This window comes from Rhyacophila brunnea, unplaced genomic scaffold (assembly GCF_057557595.1).
Source record: "Rhyacophila brunnea isolate RB1 unplaced genomic scaffold, BYU_Rbru_1.0 scaffold_19, whole genome shotgun sequence".
In the NCBI taxonomy this organism is placed as follows: Eukaryota; Metazoa; Arthropoda; class Insecta; order Trichoptera; family Rhyacophilidae; genus Rhyacophila; species Rhyacophila brunnea.
In genome coordinates this window covers 24,010,562-24,030,277 of record NW_028232848.1, presented here as the reverse complement: position 1 = coordinate 24,030,277, position 19,716 = coordinate 24,010,562, and the positions used below count along the sequence as shown (strand labels likewise).

General features: G+C 35.6%; 1 protein-coding gene across 1 annotated transcript; it reads right to left on the bottom strand.

The window, feature by feature from the left end:
• Window positions 1-423: 423 nt before the first annotated feature.
• On the bottom strand, window positions 424-14,658 carry LOC147072861 (neuroglian-like). The gene is made up of 5 exons (XM_085945924.1): window positions 14,578-14,658; window positions 13,366-13,733; window positions 4,161-5,294; window positions 2,209-2,542; window positions 424-931 (listed from the first exon to the last, which is right to left on the bottom strand). The coding sequence occupies exons 2-4, from the start codon at window positions 13,621-13,623 to the stop codon at window positions 2,408-2,410; spliced, it is 1,527 nt and encodes a 508-aa protein (XP_085802050.1). The 5' UTR covers window positions 13,624-13,733; window positions 14,578-14,658; the 3' UTR covers window positions 424-931; window positions 2,209-2,407.
• Between the last annotated feature and the right edge of the window lie 5,058 nt (window positions 14,659-19,716).

The following is a 19,716-nucleotide window of genomic DNA, read 5'->3' as shown; positions in this document are numbered from 1 at the left end:
CTGTCGAGGCCTGTCCTCCGATATGAATCAGAATATTCAGTCTTCTGATTTTCGAAAGAGAGATCGTTAGAACGATATTTGGAGCAAAGAATGGAGATGGAGTGTGGAGCGATCTGGGTACCGAACATAATACAAACCATCAAAACTTCCCAACTAAAATGGCAACAAATAGAAGTGGGCCGGCCACTCCAGATAGCTTTTGATGCAAAGCCATCTGTGTAGAGGTGGAGGAGTGTTGGGAGACTCAAATCGTGGCGGTTCCCGGGATGCATGAGCAATTATTATTCAATGATTGCGGAGGATAGACCGGACTGGGAAAGACAATTTGAGGAGGCCAGGGTTCACCACGAGCTGTAGCGCCACTAATAATAATAATTAATACCATTCTATTGTTTCTTGGATTAGTAATAATAATATCACAACGGTAATTGAACACATTTATTTCCATAAAAAATATTATTTTTGAGTCAATCTCAATTTACAATATAGAATTACTTATGTTTTTGCAATATAAATTCTTCAAAAACATATTCATCTTCCTTAACCCAATGGAGACAATGTAGATTTTGCAGGTTATAGCACCTGTACATGTGCATGGTATTACTGTCGCCAGTAGTGCTTATTTTAAAATATGACAATAACTATTTACTCCAATCTCATTCTTCAAGAGTAAGCGAGGCGCGATGTTCTCAATTTTGGTACTATTTGACAGGACGTATTGAAAATCGGTTAACGTCAAAATGAGTAGTTCGTTTTTTTGCAGGATAATACATGTTTCCCCGTACATTTTCTTACTGTGCACAGTAAATCTATGCACGTGTAAACGGGGTATTATGTGTCACTTAAAAAGGCACACTGATAATTTATAACTCTAAAATTGATATAACTCATTTAATTCAAACAAGACCTTTAAATATATAGGTATTGAATTCTTATATTACGAGGGTGGGTCAATAAGTCCTTAGAAAAGCCGACAGGTGGCGCGACTAGTACTGTAAGCGGTTTGTTTTCATGCAGCGGCACTACCGATTTAGTATGCTGCGAAGTTGTTGTGTGTTTCTCGTACATTTAAAAAAAAAAAAATTGCTTGTTTATAAAAATGGATAAAATTGAGTTTAGAGCTGTTATTAAACATTTTAATATAAAAGGGTTAACAGCAAAGGAAATAAAAAATGAGTTGGATTTAGTTCACGGCACATCTGCTCCTTCACTTGCAACTATTTATAACTGGTTAAATGAATTTAAACGTGGTCGTACATCAACAAAGGATGAACCACGCTCAGGACGTCCTGTAGAGGTGACTACACCAGAAATGATCAATAAAATCCACGATATGGTGTTAAGTGACCGAAGATTAAAGTTGAGTGAGATAATTGAGGTTACAGGGATCTCAAAAGGTAGCGTCATTACTATTTTACATGACAAATTGGGCATGAAAAAAATTTCTGCATGATGGGTGCCGCGATTGCTCACAGTCGACAATAAACGCAATAGGGTGGTGGCCTCTAAAGCCCTGATGTCGCTCATGCAACGCAATCCGGATGATTTTTTTCGTCGCTTTGTGACTGTAGATGAAACATGGATACACCACTATACTCCCGAGACGAAAGAACAGTCAAAGCAGTGGATTGCGAAAGGCGAACCATGTCCAAAGAAGGCGAAAACCGTAAAATCAGCTGGTAAGGTTATGGCTACTGTATTTTGGGATGCACGTGGAATTATTTTTGTTGACTATTTGGAAAAAGGAAAAACAATAACAGGGGATTATTATGCATCTTTAATCGACCAGCTAAAAAACAAAATTGAAGAAAAACGGCCTCATTTAAACAGGAAAAAATCCTCTTTCATCAGGACAATGCCCGTGTTCACACATGTTTACGATCAATGGCTAAAATTGAAGAATTGAAGTTCGAATTGGTCGACCACCCACCGTATTCGCCAGATTTAGCCCCCAGTGACTTTTTCCTTTTCCCAAACTTAAAAAAATGGCTAAGTGGACAACGTTTTTTTTCAAATGAAGAAGTCATCGATCGGACAAATGCTTATTTTGAGGACCTTCCGAAAACTTATTTTTTTGACGGTTTAAAAAAAATTGAGAAACGTCTAACCAAGTGTATTGAGCTCCAAGGAGATTATGTTGAGAAATAAAAAAAAAAAAAAATAATAAAAACTGTTTTAATGCTTTTTTCTAAGGAATTATTGACCCACCTTCGTATTTATCTATATTTTTAACTCTGTGTATCAGTGGAATCAAGAAAACATGTGAAATATGTGTTTTTTAGCTTTTCTTTATACAACAGTTCAAAAGAAAGATATAGTAAAATTGGAGTCTATATAACTAACATCATAAAATGATAACTACATCTATTATTAATTAGTTTTAACGTTTAAAAAAATCAAAAAATGTTTATAAATATTTGATTTTCACCATATCTGCTTCATGTAAGAGCGTTGTCAAATTGGCGCTGATTATCTCCAATAGGTTAACATCTTTAGGTGATATAATTTTTCCTGAGTCAGTCAGATCAGCAGATTCATATATCTAAAAAAAAAAGGAAAACACCAAATTTAGCACAGTATTGTCATAGATATCAACCATATAGCGCCTGTACATGTGCATGGATTTACTGGCAGCAATAGTGTATATTTTAAACTATCGTGACAATAACACTGTTTACACGTAAAACTCCTTACTGTCTCTTCAATCTCATTCATCAAGAGTAAGCGAGACGCGATTTTATCATTTTATGGTACTATTTGACAGGTCGTAACAATTGGTTAACCTCAAAATGAGTCTTTCCGCGGTGTAGTTAATTTTTTTGCTGGCGGGTTCGCCACTATCATTTTTCTGCGCAGGCGCAGATCAAAAAAATCCCGACCGTCGCATGAAAATTCAGAAACTTCCGAACTTTCTTGATTTATGCATGCAATGGTGCGCACAGTTGCTAAATTTCGTGTCAAATATAATTTGAAAACATCTCACGCATATAAAAATCATTCTGTAGAAAAAAAATACGACACCCGACGGAACCTTAATATCTGCTGGATTCGCGCCAGCATCTTACTAAATTACGACGATTTTAACTAGTAGTTATCTAGTATACTTTTATTTATCTAGTATTTAGTTATCTAGCTACTATATATAGCAGTGGCGAAGGGTGGAGGTAAGCTGTTAAGATCCGCCATAAACAGTGCACATTAAACTTTCTCAGACATACATGTTTGTTTTCATTGAAATAAGACTACATTTTACAGATAGTGTTTGTTAGTTTTTTAAATTTAATTAAACCCTGAGAAACCAAGCCATAATAGATAATAGTCAAAAAATACATCTCTATCTATAAAATATCTAACATTATACAATTAAATCATACATAACTTTGAATATTTTATAAATAGAATAATATTTTTTATTTATTATAGTTTGGTTTAGGCAGGGCTTAATGAATTAAAAAAATTAACCAACAATATGTGTAATATGTATTTTTAATCCAACTAAAACAAATAACTATGAATGAAAAAGTGTGCACAATTTTGTCGTATTGCCCAAAGTAGACCAAAACTATTATGGTTTCGTTTAGGCATGGTTTAATTGATTTTTAAAAACTAACTAACACCGTATGTAAATTGTAGTCTTAGTTCAATAAAAACAAATACATATGACTAAAAAAGTTTAGTTTGCACTATTTATAGCAAATCTTAACAGCCTACCTCCACCCTTCGCCACTGATATATAGTAACTAGTGCTTATCGCATTGCGTTATAATGTTGGCTATCGGTTTTAGTATATTAAATTAAGGTAGGTATCAATTAATTAAGGATTACTACATTATTTAGTTTTTATGACATACTTAGGCATGCTAATATTCAATAAACTATTTTTTTATTCAACGAATAAGACAAGATTTGAGAATGTAACATTTTTCTAGTGTGTATATGAATGGGATATTTTCAAATTATGTATATTCAATGTATAGAATGTTACATTCTCAAATCTTGTGTCTTATTCGTTGAATAAAAAAATAGTTAATTAAATTTCATGTCACCAGTAAACACTATTATTAGAATATGGCCGATGGGACCTGGTAAATGAAGCCAAGTCTGTCACGTATTGGGATTTAGCAATGTGAAAAAAGAAAAATTAAAATGATGTACTGTACCGTTTGATTCGTGTATATTTCTTGGATCTTGCCTTTTACAGCGTAGTTTCCTTCTACATTCACGACATTTATTTCATATGCCTTTTCCAACTCGAGTCCTCTCAGCACGATATAGTCGTTTTTCACTTCAACATCGGTAGACTTGAAATCTGGTTCACCCTTAATCCTGAATTTAACTAAGAAGTCGCTTCCGGAATTAGCAGTCGGGAGCCAAGTAACACGAACGTCGACAGAGTCATTTTTCATGATGGAAATTGGTAGGAGGGTGGTTTCAAATTCAGGAATTCCAGGATACATAGAATATAATCCTGTTATTGCATGAACAAAATATGCTTCTCCTTCGCCGACCCGTGTAGTCGCTGTAATCGATACTCGATATGTAGTGTTAGAGTGAAGAGAACCAAGCTTTACGGTAGTCTGTTTTGGGTCAGTGATCTTAATACTTTTCTCCGCGGTAGAACAGTCAAAGGTGTATACACATCGATAGTAAACATTATATCCGGTGACCATGCCATTAGGGCTGTTTGCAGGTTTCCATTTTGCAAAAAGGATTGTCGTTCCCATTCTTATGACTTCAAATGATTCCACCGTTCCAGGGACGCCTTCGGGAGTTTCAAAACTTATAATATCGCTTGCGGGTCCATGAAATTTGCCATTATAAGCCATAACTCTAGCATGAAATTTAGAATAAGCCGGCACCCGTACAAACATTTCTGTTTCTGTCGTTCTGGTAGTTTGTTCATCTCCGGATGCCTCATTGGTATTATCACGCCACACCCGAACTTTGTATCCCGGGTAATGGCCTAGGAAAGATTCAGGTTGCACTGGATTCCAGCTGAATGTGACGTCCTCGCTGTTGATCGTAACCGTTTTAAAGTTTAATGGCGCTTCTGTCGGAATGCCCTCTTCTGAGTAGCCTAAAATTTCTTCGGCTGGCTTTCGACATTCTCCGTAATCGTTCACCGCTACTACTTTTATCCGGTACCTGGTGAATGCCTGTTGGTCGGAAATAGTGAGGCTTGTTTGGGTGTAATCTTTAATGTCATTGGTACGCCACCACGAAGTAGGACCATCTTGCTGCCAATACACTCTATAAAAGAAGTTTGGTCCGTTGTGCTGATTTTTATTCATTGCCTAAAATAAAGTGGATAAATGCCATTAATGAAAACACCAATGCCTCAAGGTGATACATATGAGCCTCTATAGCACTGTTGCCAACTTGCAATCATAAAAAAATAATCATGAAAAGCTGTATAAATTACAATATTATTTCTGCATATTCAGTATGCAACTAGTTATTAATTCTTCTGTTAGTAATATTATGTCATCTTTCATTTCTCAATGCAATGTTGTACCACAAGTACAGAGTTCAACATAAAGTACAATGTTGTATGTACTAGGTACTGAGATCCCCGGGGTTCCAGCGGCTAGCTCAGGAGTCCATCGAACCCCGGATTCACAAAAAGAAATAAAGTCAAACGGTTGGAGTGTTAATAAAACACAGTCCTTCGTGCTCGTAACGTGATATTGTTTATATTTTACATTTTCTTAATTTTTAGTTTTACAAATTATATTTGGGATTTTTACAGTTGTAGTCGTCAGGTCCGTACCTATCGGAAAGGGGACGCTTACTGCCTTTTCTTTTCTTTTTTCAAATCTCGCGTACCTACGCCGTCCAACAAAAAGGACTCTCGTGATTGGCCAAATTTTATCGCCTGATTTTGATTTGACGAATCACGAGGACCACCTCGGCGCAGGCGCGCAGGGATTTTTATGTTGCCGGCAAGCGCGGCAAAATTTATTATATTTAAATACTTATATTTAGTCTTAAAATTATCTCTTTCATACATCATCATTTATACATTTTAAATTAAAAAAATTACTTACGTGGTTGAGCAAGGAATCAGATTAGATGTTTTATGAAGCCGTTTCTAGAGGTCATGGTTACGTTTCGACTTGAGCTACTAAATGATTATTTTACACCGGGAGAAGCCCGCCTGTAACAGGGGTGTATCATTCGCCCCATCTGGATTAAAGTCGAAAGGTACGCCCTGATCTCATCGGCCACCCATCCAATTCCTTGTTCATCCGTTAAATACATGGCATGATAACAGTTTATATAAAAAAAATTCAACTACAATCTAACTATTCAAAAAAAAAAAAAAACTAACTTTACGTATTGTTTCTATATTTATTTTAATTACTATTTTCCTGCTCAAAGCAATGCTCCTGAATAAGTCAGAGTTTGATTTATTTTCCTTTCTTATTATCATTGGTCATAATTTATTATTATTTTATTTTTCTCCTGTAATGTCGTGCTTTTATTTTGTTTCGTAATGTTTTAATTAGGTTTTCTTGTTATTTTATTCGTTTTTATTAGTCAGCGGAGGGGTCGCGAAGCTGCAGTCTTTGACTCTCGCGCTTTCCAATCTTTCTTTTGTATTCCTAGGGGCTACATTTGTAGACGTTTGGCCCTCGTTCGGAATTATTATTTCGTGTTACGTTTTACTTCTTCTGGTGCAATAGGAGCGTACCTCGTTTGGCGTCGTCTGCCTTTGCAACCAGGGCGTGGTAGTGGCGTTACTATTGAGCCAGGCTCGTTCCGAGCAGCGGATATCTTCCTGTGGAAAGTTTTCCACTGATCTGCTGGTCTCTGGAGTATCACCTCATAGATGGACAGGTACTGTGTCTCCATCTGTTCCTATTACTGCGGGCAAGGCATCGTATAGCGGTACAACGGCCAGGCTCGTTGACGGCGGCACGGCTCTCCCACAGGTAATAGGATGGATGTTTACAATAAGTATCCTTTTCCCTTTCTTTTTTTTTTATAGATGGTTACACTTCGGAAGTACCTCTTGTTGTTTCACGATATCTTTCAGGCGTCACGTCCCTAGTCTCTCCATGAACCTGCGCGAGAAAGGAGAGTGCGCACTCTCCACACCATCAAGCTTTGGTATCATGAATTTTCGGCTACGCTGCCTTTGGATGCGCTTACTTCGAGAGGTGGCTCCCTTTGTGCTTCCAAATTGTCTTCATCTGTATTTATTCTTTTTCTTTCTTTAGTAATTTATTCGTTCATTAGACTTCCTGTACTTTAAATTTATTCGAGTTTACTTTATTAATTACTCCTACCCCATACATTAAATAGCTACTAATTTTATATAAAATCTTCCCATTGTACTTATGGTACTTACTATCACTTTTAATATTTTACCCTAATACCCATAATTATTTTGCAACATTGTATTGACTGTATAAATCACATTGATATTAAAAATTGAAATATTCTACCCTCTCATTATATTTATTTCTGAATCAGTACACTTAAAACTGTGTAATTAACTTTATTTTTAGTGAAACCCATTTTATTTAAAAAAAAATTGTTGTTTCGTTTTACGCGCCCGACATCCTATTCCAAAGGCGCGCCGCGCCGATTTACGGTGCTTCTCACGTTTTATTATTATTATTTTTTTTTTTTATTATTGAAAACCCCGTTGAGAAATTTACGGCTTATTGACTCATCTTTTTTTTTTTTTTATCACAGGCATACAATCTCTACTTTCATCCTCTTATACCTAATTTTAACTTATTAAAATTTAACATAACAACTTTCGTCGAGTGATGCCTTATTATTCCCGTTCCGTTTTCGCTGTGTTAAATTTACGATTGGTAATTTGTAAAGAAATAATAGTGACGGTCGTATACTATTTTCTTCGTTTCTCTTTGGATTCAAATTATTAACACGGCGTAACTTTGAAACAGGTTTCGCGCTACTGTAGAATATCCTCTTTCCCGTTTATAAAATTGTTTGCGATTTTCAATGTTAATGTTTTCGAATTCATTCATATTTACTTTATTTGAACGGAAAGAATTGGCGTCACTTTGCGAAGCGTTATTTTTAGAACTAGAATGTACATTTTTCTTACTAACGAACTTAAGATTATAGGGCTCAGAAAGTGGGTCCTTAATTAACTTTTTATCCGTAATTAGAAGAATTTCCGGATATTTACGATTATTATCTTCACTTTTAACTACACTGTTTACACTGAAACTTCCAACAGCAACTCGGCGTTCACCCTTGACTAGAGGGTTGGCGACTGGTCCTGCTTCATCTCCTCGTGGTCGAGCCTGCGCCCGTACAGCTTCTTCGATTCATCTAAGCTTGCGCGCCTTCTCAGCCCTCTTGTGAGGCTCCCTAGCCTCGCGTTTCCTTTTTCTCTCCTCACCGAACATCCCGTGGTCGACTAGGGTACACATGTTAGTGATACCCTAGGAAAATCGGCATTTTGCTCGCCGTTTTTCGTCGTGAGTGGGCCGTGGCCTCTACGAGCCCTCCTCGCTGGATACCGTCGATGATGTGTCTGGTCTCCATAGGTGGGATTTGTGCAGCCATTCGTCGTACTGGAGACGCGCTGGTGCTACGGTCTCCAGCACGACGCTAGGCGCGGTCAGCGCCGTATGTGGACTGTCTTCGAACACCAGAGGGCTCTCCCGGTTTGATGTTGGAGACAGCACTTCTTCTTCGATAAGGGTTACGTCGGAGTCCGCTTTTTAGTTAACCATTTCTTGGTTGTTCCGGCTCCTGGATCGTCAACTTTTATTTAGCGTTCGCGGGCGTAAATTTTATTTCGCGGGTTCGGAAGAATTAATGCGATTCTTCACGCCCCATGTTGCCAGGCGCCATTGAGATCCCCGGGGTTCCAGCGGCTAGCTCAGGAGTACATCGAACCCCGGATTCACAAAAAAAAAAGAGGTTCAAACGGTTGGAGTGTAAATAAAACACAGTCCTTCGTGCTCGTAACGTGATATTGTTTATATTTTACATTTTCTTAATTTTTAGTTTTACAAATTATATTTGGGATTTTTACAGTTGTAGTCGTCAGGTCCGTACCTATCGGAAAGGGGACGCTTACTGCCTTTTCTTTTCTTTTTTCAAATCTCGCGTACCTACGCCGTCCAACAAAAAGGACTCTCGTGATTGGCCAAATTTTATCGCCTGATTTTGATTTGACGAATCACGAGGACCACCTCGGCGCAGGCGCGCAGGGATTTTTATGTTGCCGGCAAGCGCGGCAAAATTTATTATATTTAAATACTTATATTTAGTCTTAAAATTATCTCTTTCATACATCATCATTTATACATTTTAAATTAAAAAAATTACTTACGTGGTTGAGCAAGGAATCAGATTAGATGTTTTATGAAGCCGTTTCTAGAGGTCATGGTTACGTTTCGACTTGAGCTACTAAATGATTATTTTACACCGGGAGAAGCCCGCCTGTAACAGGGGTGTATCAGTACTCTAATTCGTTGAACGTCTTGTACTCTTCCCATTTTTGGAATTTTATTTAATGCCAATTACCAGTTTGCAAAAAACGTCATTGAAAATATTTAGTTTTTTTTTTGTAGCAGGATTGGTGTCCCACCGTGCGGTAATGAAGGAGAGAAGAGGCCATCTAAAACAGGGGTGATGAATCTTATTTTACAAGTGTCATAAATTTTAAGCAAAAATTGTGGAAAACCAGCCACGAGAATTTACCAAATAAGATAAGTAGATAGGTTTTTTGCATTGGCTTTACAATCCAATCTAGACTTGATTGGACTGGATTTTGTAACAGATTTGTTTACGAGAAATGAATCTTAGCCACTCGCCTAACCTATTAATCCTATGATTTGGGTCCAAATGCAACATGTAAATTTTACTGAATCTGTGATCTGAAACCGAGACCCCGATATACCAATCGGTTAGTGTCACCACCTACCTGTAGGTAGGTGTCTTCGCCTAAATAAATTGATTAGTAATAAGCCGACATGTAAACCTGATCTCTAACTATACGGCTTAGTAAAACGCCTAAAACGCTTCCTTGTCGAATCATATATAAATTGTTTATTTGTTCACAGGTTTTACGCTACCCGTTCGGTATGTAAACATATCGAACGGGGCATTGATTGCTACGAACAAGGTAATACAGTATAAAAGAATGATGGATGTGAAATTGCCTTGTTCTGTACAATAAAACCTGTGATGATGTAATATAAAATGTTAGGTATAAGTTTTATATAATATGTAATAGTATAAATGGGCCAGAATGATTGTCAAAATAAAGAGACGAATGCAGTAGCGAGAGGTTATAATAAGATGTATAAAATGTTATGTGGAACACACTAATCGAATGATATTTCCATCTATAAACTCGTTAATAATTAAACTAATAATTATAGAATCAATGTATAACATGGCAACACCAGCCAACGCGCGGGTATGTGTGCGCATCGGTGTAAGTATGTAAGAATGCTGCAAATGGCCATACTTACAATTATAACGTGGCAACACCAACAAAGCGCATAGCAACGGAAAGCCAAACATGTCGGGACATGTTCGTATCGTAGATAAACGGGCATAGCAACGCACCAACGGCCGGCCGATGCGTTGGTGTGTGTGCAACGGCGGGCCTACGCAATAACTTCAGTAGAGTCGCTTAAATTTAATTTTTATGAAATATTGTTCGATTTTTGTGTTCATAATTAGTATATTTATCGTCTGTAATATAAAGCATGAGGAAATTCGCATATTTAAGAACGAATAAATTCTTGATGGCAACTAGCGTGAGCTTCGCCAATTTCTGATCAAATAAATTAAAATCATGACCTTATATAGCTGCGCGGGAAAAGAGACAGCGATATAAATCGGGCAAGGTGGGGGCATATCGCCGGTCGATATACTCTTGCACATTGACACCGGATTTCCTTTGCCAGAAGTAGTATTTTGCTATTTTTTGGAAATAGTAAAATATTATTTCGTATTACTATATAAGACGTAGTTTTAAGAATAAATTGTTATCATTAAAAATGTAAAATTGTAAAAGGTAAAGGCAACAGGCAGGTTTACGTCATAAAATCACAGATATTTATGTGAGGGTTGATGGATGATAATTACAGGGCCTATTATTATGTCAATAGGTACCTAGTAAGTAGTTGTAAATGCATGTAATTTAAACGCTTATCAAATCGTGTGTTTACTCCTGGCATAAGACTAAAACCGCGAGTTTATGCCGGAGATAGCTATTTAAATGCTCTAGATAAATTCATATAAAATCCACCGAATTAGATAGACGATATTTTATAACGTCAATATATCCATCCACGTGCACAGAATATATTATCTCTTGATACTTGGTCCTTCTGACAATCCAGTAAATTCCTATTAAATAAACAAGAGGTAACATGTAGTACGAGCTAACGATAATAGTAGAATCTTTGGTCACCCCTTCTCAAACTCTTTGGACCAATTAGAATAAGGGAGGCTGCTATAAAAGAGGGCGCATCCGAGAGATTTTTATCAGTCTACAGGATCTTCTCTCAGGAACAACATCTTCTCTACTAGCAGCCTCTCTTCAAACACTCTGGACCAGTCTCACCAGTTTTGCCGCGCATCTCTTCGCTTCTTGAACGCCAAAGTACTCCCCGGTGAGAGTTTCACATCCCGTTTACCTACGGGTGGGAAATATCTCTCGCGTTCGCTGTAATCGGTCGTCACGTTACTTGTCTGCCGCCTTCACCTACATTGGCCTGTAAAAATATTATCTACTGGACGATATATGCTGAAAATAAACCGAGTCATTACCGACTTTTTCAAAAGGAAACATCGTTATTATTAATAACCCCTCAACCGACTGAGCTAGGAAAATTCATCAACGAAGTGCGCAGTGGCGTATCGTTGAGGGGGTGTTGTTATTAGGTTAGTTACCACATGACAAATGCATGCGCTCGGCTATTTACACTTACACAAAAAAATACAATTTATTGTTTGTCTGGTGTCAATTTATTTATTTGCGAAGACTTATGGACATACATAATATGTTTATTTTTTAATTAAATTAAATATATCAGGTAGATAGTGAGTCTAATTCACATTCTGTGATAATACTAAGTATTTTTTTATTAAAATTGAAATTGTCGCATAATCTCTTTGAAGATGGAGTAATTCAGTACCTACTTAGATTTTCAGTAAAAATGAAGTAAATTTTAAGATTTAGTATTTTATTTACTTATATAAAAAAATATTAAACTTTAGCATACAAAATTTGAACATTACCCGTGTGCAGTGGCGATGCGACCTTGAGAGCGCTGGAGCGGTGAACACCTACCCACTCAATTTATGCAAAAAGATTTTTTTTTTTTAAATAAGTATTTCATTTATGTTTGATTTATTAAAATTAGTGTTCTGATCTATTACCATAGTCATTAATTCATATACAAAAACAAATTCTAATAAGTATGTATTTTTAACCGGCTATTTTAAATACATACAATGTTCATGTTTACGCGACGCGCCGGCATCGCCCGTGTAGGTTTCGCTTTGCCAAATGCCTCGCCAGGAGCGCGTTTCGTCGATCGCTCAAGCAATCATGCTTTGTAATGAGAATGAGTGCGACAGCAATAATATTCGTCTGTAGGTGATAGCGTGAGATAGCAATACTTCTTCGAGCGCCGCTCACGGCTCATCAAGGCGCGTTCCGTACTCGAACCATATAAACGTATAACAAAAAAAAGACTTTGTCTACGAACATTTTCACACACGGTTATACGTTTGAGTTGCGTAAGCCGCTCAAGACACGTAAGACGCCCAGTAAAACCTCCCGAAAGCGGATTCATATTATTAATAATTATTGTCTGTTATTTACAGCTTGGATATTTTTTATAATGTTGATGTTGCCTCAGCATTATTAAACATTATAATAGAAAAAAATCTTATTGACACATTTACGAAAACGTTTTACTATTAAACTTAATTATTTGCACTATTGTGAGATGTTTTTCCACAATCAAACGGATCAAGTGTTTTAGCAGAAACACCATCACGCAACCAAGACTGAAGGCATTATATATGCTCAGTATCCATAAAATAATGAATTTGTGTCGATGAAAAACAGAAGAATAGATTTCTCATACAAATGAACAATAACATAGGTACTTTAAAAAAAGTGAACTCCCAGTAAAATAACTCACCGATCGCCACTGCCCGTGTGTCACACAAAAACTGTGATAAGTTGTGAAGTAGGTGCGACAAAAAGACTGTCACATCAAGTTTATTGGTGAATTTGTGACGTAGCATTTCTGTTTCTTCTGTCATTGACAAACTGCCGCCATACGAATGAAGAATATAAAAAATATATTTAAACACTAAAGATAATAAAATTCTTACCTTCCATGAAATCAACAAGCTCTTTGGTGCTTCTCCTTTCCCTTCCACGTGAATAGGATTTTCATACGGGACATCGGGTTCTGTTCGGCAAACGTCTGATTGATTCGATCGTAAAGACGGTCCTGCTTTATTGCTTGCGATCACTGAGAATCTCCAGCAATTTCCAGGACCAACAACCACAGTATGTTTTGTCTCAGACTCAGGAATCACATCTCCGTAGGATTCCCAGACATCAGGCATTAAGCAGGAATTGACCATTAATCGGTAATGCAAAATTGGGGAGTTGTTGTCACCCGTTGAATGCCATTCAACGGTGACATTACGGCCATCGCAAATAATTCTGTCAATTATTGGAGTATTTGGAATATCTATAATAATCAAAAATTATACATTTAATGAGAATTGTAAGCATATTCTTGTTACTAAAAAGCTGGAAATTTTATTCCACAACAGCAAGCTAGTTTCGGGTCAAACGTAATTGTATCCCGTAAATGCGGATTTTTTTATAGTTTTATTATAGTTGTATAAATGAGCATGTCAATGATAATATTGCACAAGTATTTTTACTATACAAGCAACATGACAAACACCAGAATGACCCTGTCTACATTTGTAATTTATTCATTTGCTGTATGAACGCATCACAGTGCATGCGAAGCCTGCGCATTGCCTGCGCATTGCCTGCCTCAAACCTATTTCAAAGTGACCGTTTTTCGTGTTGAAAGTGCTAGCGTACGTAGATCCTTCGTCCGTGGACTTCTTTTCAACATCACGTCAGTGTTGCCAACAAATAAGTCAAAAATTCTTTAATTTTGAAGGATTTAAAACGGGAAATGTTCTGTGTAGGTTAGGTAGGTACTATAGTTTTTTTCAAAATACTATAATTTTTGTATGATTTGACGTATAAGTGTATACAGTTAATGCAGTGCATAATAGGGTGACCTCATTACTATCACGTTACGTGCTGTCACAATAAGCTCGCACTACGGGAAAAAAGTGCGCAATACCGTTTTTCTTCATATTTAAAATGTTATCAGACTGATGCTTCCATCCCGTAGCATTTTTTAAACAGAAGGTCTCTCTTGAAGGCAAAGCAAGCTCACATAGAGTGACAGTTGTTTTATTAGTCATTTTACAAGGAATGGTTGTCAGCTATTTGCTCAACCTAATGAATTGAATAAATCAGGGTGGAAACATTATAATATCTCTTACAAATTTATTTATATAACTTCTGGTTAAAATTTGACAATTATCAGATTTGATGGTTGTCCGTCTCGTGTAGTTATAGACTTATTGGTGACATTCAATGAATAACCAGCCTGATGTTTGAGAATTCCTGTTGCAGATTAAATTTATTAAAGATGGGTAGGTACATACAGAAAATAATACGAGATAGGAGTTAAACCAAGGGTTGTCACATTTTATTTTTTAATTCGATGTAGGATTAAAGATATAAAGTATACATACTTACATTAAATTTTTAATAAGACTTTGATTTTTTTAATGGTTATTTAAGTTAATCGTACTTAATTACCTACTTTCAGTTTTGAAATAGTTAAAAATGTTTCTACGCAAAGTTTTTCGTTAACTCACGAGTATTGTGTTATTTATGTTGACCGGTATTTCGGGCCATGAACCTATCATCAGAACGACAATAATATAACTAACTAAAGTGATCTTAGTGTTGAATATGGGTTTGTGGCCCGAAAGAGCTGTCAACATAAATAACTAAAATATTGTTGAATTAACCCAATGTTTACGGGCTCTTTTAATTATTTTTTTAATTAACGTGTTAATTTGCATTTGAAAAGCAATTAGCAAAAACACAATTTTATGCGGCCCGTAAGCATTGGGTTAACAGAAAAATTGGTTTTAAAACCATTATAATTAAATTCTATCATATAAATGCCAGTTATATTAATAAAAATGTTTCATCAAATAATTATTTTTAAATTAATTGGTTATGACATTTAATATATTACCTTATTTCAATTTTTAATAAGACTGAATTTTTTAATTTACATGTACACTCGATCCTCTTTTTGCACGGTTTCGAAATAAACGATTTAAAAAAAGTACCGATTATTTCTTATAATTTTTTATTTACACTGATTTTTTTGCTTTAACATGATTTAAAAAAAACTATAAAGAATAAAAATACATATTTATGTACATATTTATCAAAAAATTGCATTGCAATGGACCGCACGCCACTGGTGCATACATATGTTGTCACCGGATGCCGCCCAGGCATACATACGTACATACATGGCGCCACTAGTCAGTCACTTTGGGTTCGATACGAGAGACGCGCCGCGTGCTTCGACGTCAGTGTCATTAAATATTTCCAGCGATGCGAGTGATTTTTCGCCAGCGAAAAACTGCATTAAACGGGTACGTTTATTGTCAAGTAGCAACACTGAATGAATATATTTCTCTATTTCTGCTAAATTATATTGAAATCGAAAACTATGAATTTTTATATATAAATATTTTTATTTATAAATAATAAATAAACTCGATTTATTTTTGAGTTCAAAATTTCGAATTTTGAGTTGATTTTAAGTTATGGAATGGGTTCCACCACCTTTGTATGGGCACCTTATCTTTTTTTACACCGTTTTGTTTTGCACGGTAGTCTTTAGTACGTATCTCCCGTGCAAAAAGTACAATATTTTTTTCACTGTTAAAAATGTGAATCGGTAGTTAGATTTCGGTTCGAATTTCGAGATGGTGCCTTTAAATGACTCCACATTCCTGTTAGCCATTCGTCCAACATATTTTCGCCAAGTTATTTTTCCCAAATGCGGGATTTGAACTAGCGCCACCTGAGTCGGAGCAGTCTGCTCTCACATCTGCTCCCCTGTGGAGCTAAATATAATGGTTAAACATTTTACATTCATACTCAATAATATCTACCAAATATGTACTTTACGCGGATTATATAGGCCACCAGAGAGTGAATGTTATATTAATAAGCCTCTGTTTACGTGGAATGGTTGTTAATCATTCACCAAACCCATCGGGTCCTCGCATTGAACTAAGTTGAACCTCTACTAACACATTAGTGCATCTAAAATGCTTATTATATTGAGTTATTTATGACTATCGCAATAAAATTTGATAAGCATTTCATGTAGGACCTACTAAATAAAATTATCTTAATTAACTAGGAGGCCTATAGCTTAATTGGTTAAAGCATATTGTCGCGATATCAGTGGATATATGGGTTCAAATCCCGTTGGGCGTCGTATTTTTTTCAAGTGTGACTTTTTCTAGTACGTATATTATTATATATCTGAGGTGTTTTCAAGTTATGTAGGTATGTTCAATATATTATAGAATTTTGCATTCTCAAATCTTGTGAACTATTCGTTGAATATTGAATTGTTGAATATTTATTCAAAAATATTTCACGAGTTAATTGTCAAAGCAAAGAGCAAATATAGAGGATTTTTTAGACATCCTTCCTGGCTGACAGTCGATTCCCTCTGAACTCTGAAGGAAGACTATAATTATTTTCAGGGACAAAACTATGCGGACCAATCAAACACAATTTATTGTCTTTTTGATATTATGTTTGCAAAATTATTTAAATTAGGAGCCGTTTGAAAAGAAGATGATTTCAGATAATGTAAGACGTATTTTGGTTGTATAACATTGCATAATCCAAATAAATAGGTTTTTTTTCCAACGCGACTTATTTTTTATTTTATATAAATGTGTAAAATTACAATAAAAATATATTTTCCTTTGTGTGGTATATAACATTCTATGTGAAAAAATCATTGAAATTAATCCAATGCTTACGGGCCGCACAAAATTGTGTTTTTGCTAATTGCTTTTTAAATACAAATTCGTAAGCATTGGGTTAAAATGGCTAAAAAATCTTTTTTTTTCAAATATCATTAAATTACAAGGATCAATCAATAGGGCATATTATTCTTCACAATTCTTCCTTACCACGTATATCTCTAAAATGAATAATAGTACGCCTTACACCGATTGTGGTGCGAAAGCTATTTTGGTCAAATTTTAAAACAGATACCTACATCTGTTTGTCGTGTATTTTTAAAAGTTAAACTATATTTTTATTACCTAGTAACTACTTTTTTTTAAGCAAGAAGAAAAAACCAACCCAATCGTCATAATAAATAATTCAAATTTGGTAAGATATGACGCGTGGGACATTTTGTCACGTGATGTGGCATATTCCCAATCTGCCGCCACCTTTACACAAGTCTGAAGCAGTCACGTTTTTTCGATGACTTCATACAAGCGTAAACTGATACTTGTGCCGAGTGAAGGCTACATATTGCACCCCCGCAACTAAACTGCCACAATCCAAGACACGTCAAACAGAGAAAATCAGCTTTGAAGTTTTTACCTTTTGCATTTTTGTGCTGTGTTTTTGAAATATATTTAGATATTGAATGAATTTTTGACTTGAATTTGATGACTTAGAGATATGAAATTTTCGCTACATATTCAATGAACGATCGACAATGAAACATAGTAATTAACTCAAAACACGTAATTTTGAACTTGTGGCGGTTTAGTTGCGAGGGTACGATATAAGCAATTGTGGAAAAAAAAATAATGCCCATGTATGCAGATACGCTTGTAGCCGGCATTGCGAGAAGTTTTGAATTAAACATTTCCATATAGGTATATTGTGAGACTTACCATTTGCATGACTATGAAGAATGCCACATGACAATATTAAAATATAATAAAATTTGACAATCATGGCTGCACAATCTGAACCGACAATATTGAAAACTGTTTTATTAGTAAATCCTATTTTTAAAATCAGCACAAACAATACCATTATTATTTTTAATCTATATTTGTAACAGAATTGATGTTGGTCAGCCAGAAGGTATGCAGTAATAAAGCATTTTATTTGTTTATTATTTGTATACATTGGATTTCGTTTTAGTCAATATGTTTACACAAAAAAATCAGAGTGACAATGAGATTTTCTCTTGAATTGAAGAGAAATTAGTTTTTCGAAATCATAAAAGTTAAATATGAAATGTCAGATTTACTATAATATTATTGTAGTCCATACATCTATGCAATGCTTCACTGTTATTTGTTATATTTTTATTATGATATTTGACATTTACTTATGCCAGGACACACTCTCATAAGGACACTCAGTTAACTCTCAATAAACACATTTGAATGTTAAGTTATTAATTTTGTTTGTAGTATTTTTGAGTTTATCGTTTTGTTTATCGGTTTCATTTTCAATTGGCAACAAAACATTACAAAAACAAATTTTTATAAGCTTAATTGATGACTTATTCAAATACAATAATAACGTGTGCCGAGGATACCCGAATTCCTGAAAAAGAAACTCAGTCTCTTCTACACAAAGGGCACAAAAGCTGCCGGCTCCATGGAGGGATTAGGATAGAGCATTATGATGAAGAGAGAAATCACGTCTCCGGCTACACACTCTTTTGTAAACAACAAGTTACCGAATATAATTATTATTGTAGGCACGTTGAAATATGGTAAAAAATTTCAAATCAAAATAACACTTGTGCACTTTTAATCAAGCATCACCTATCTATCTGAAAGTTCATGAAGTTCAAGGAATAGAAAATATTGGTCAAAATAGTGACCTTCTAAGATATGGTTTTCATAGATAAAAATTTGTTGATAAGAATATTGTTTATAACAAATTTATTATAGAAAATATTATTCTTATCCTTTATTACACTGTAACAGGCCAAGAGACCCAATGACAGTAATGTAGTGAAGCAGTAGTGTGAAACAATCACCCAGGCTTTGAGAAAATCACATACTTAAATATATTGTGACCTCACCGGATTGAACCCGGAGCTCCCGGATGAAAGACCTTAGGCACTGCACTCCACAACTGCTATCCACTCACTCCGGTCTCTCGCCACACTTCTCCAGTTACCGGGTCTTTGACACGAACAAAAACGCCGACCTTCAGTTAGTGTTTGTGGCAGAGTATGGTTTAACGACATAACTATACAAATCTAGCCTTGTAGTCAATTCTACTTCTCAATAGCCTTGCGACAACCTCACGACACGGTTCAGACAGGATATATAAGTCCCATGGTTCTAAACTATGGAAGAATCAAGAATGAAATGGTCAAAAAGACCATGAACAGGTAACCACTAGCGTAATCGTTTAGTATTAGGAAGTAAAATGTATGTTGTTAACCTTTTCTTTGTAAATGTAATAAAATTTTACGTAAAAAATTTTCGCCTCCGAAAATCAAGAGTGCTCCAGTGTAATTGGAACGCTGTGACCACAGACCTCGAAATGTCACGTCGTGAAATATCAGCGCGATGTATTTTTTAATA

Excerpts from the sequence above, each read along its gene's own strand:
- LOC147072861 (XM_085945924.1), bottom strand. The coding sequence starts at position 13,623 with ATGGTCAATTCCTGCTTAATGCCTGATGTCTGGGAATCCTACGGAGAT. Across the intron at positions 5,295-13,365 it reads GCTTGTTGATTTCATGGAAG|GCAATGAATAAAAATCAGCA; the intron begins GTAAGAATTTTA and ends ACTTTATTTTAG. Across the intron at positions 2,543-4,160 it reads AAATATACACGAATCAAACG|ATATATGAATCTGCTGATCT; the intron begins GTACAGTACATC and ends TTTTTTTTTTAG.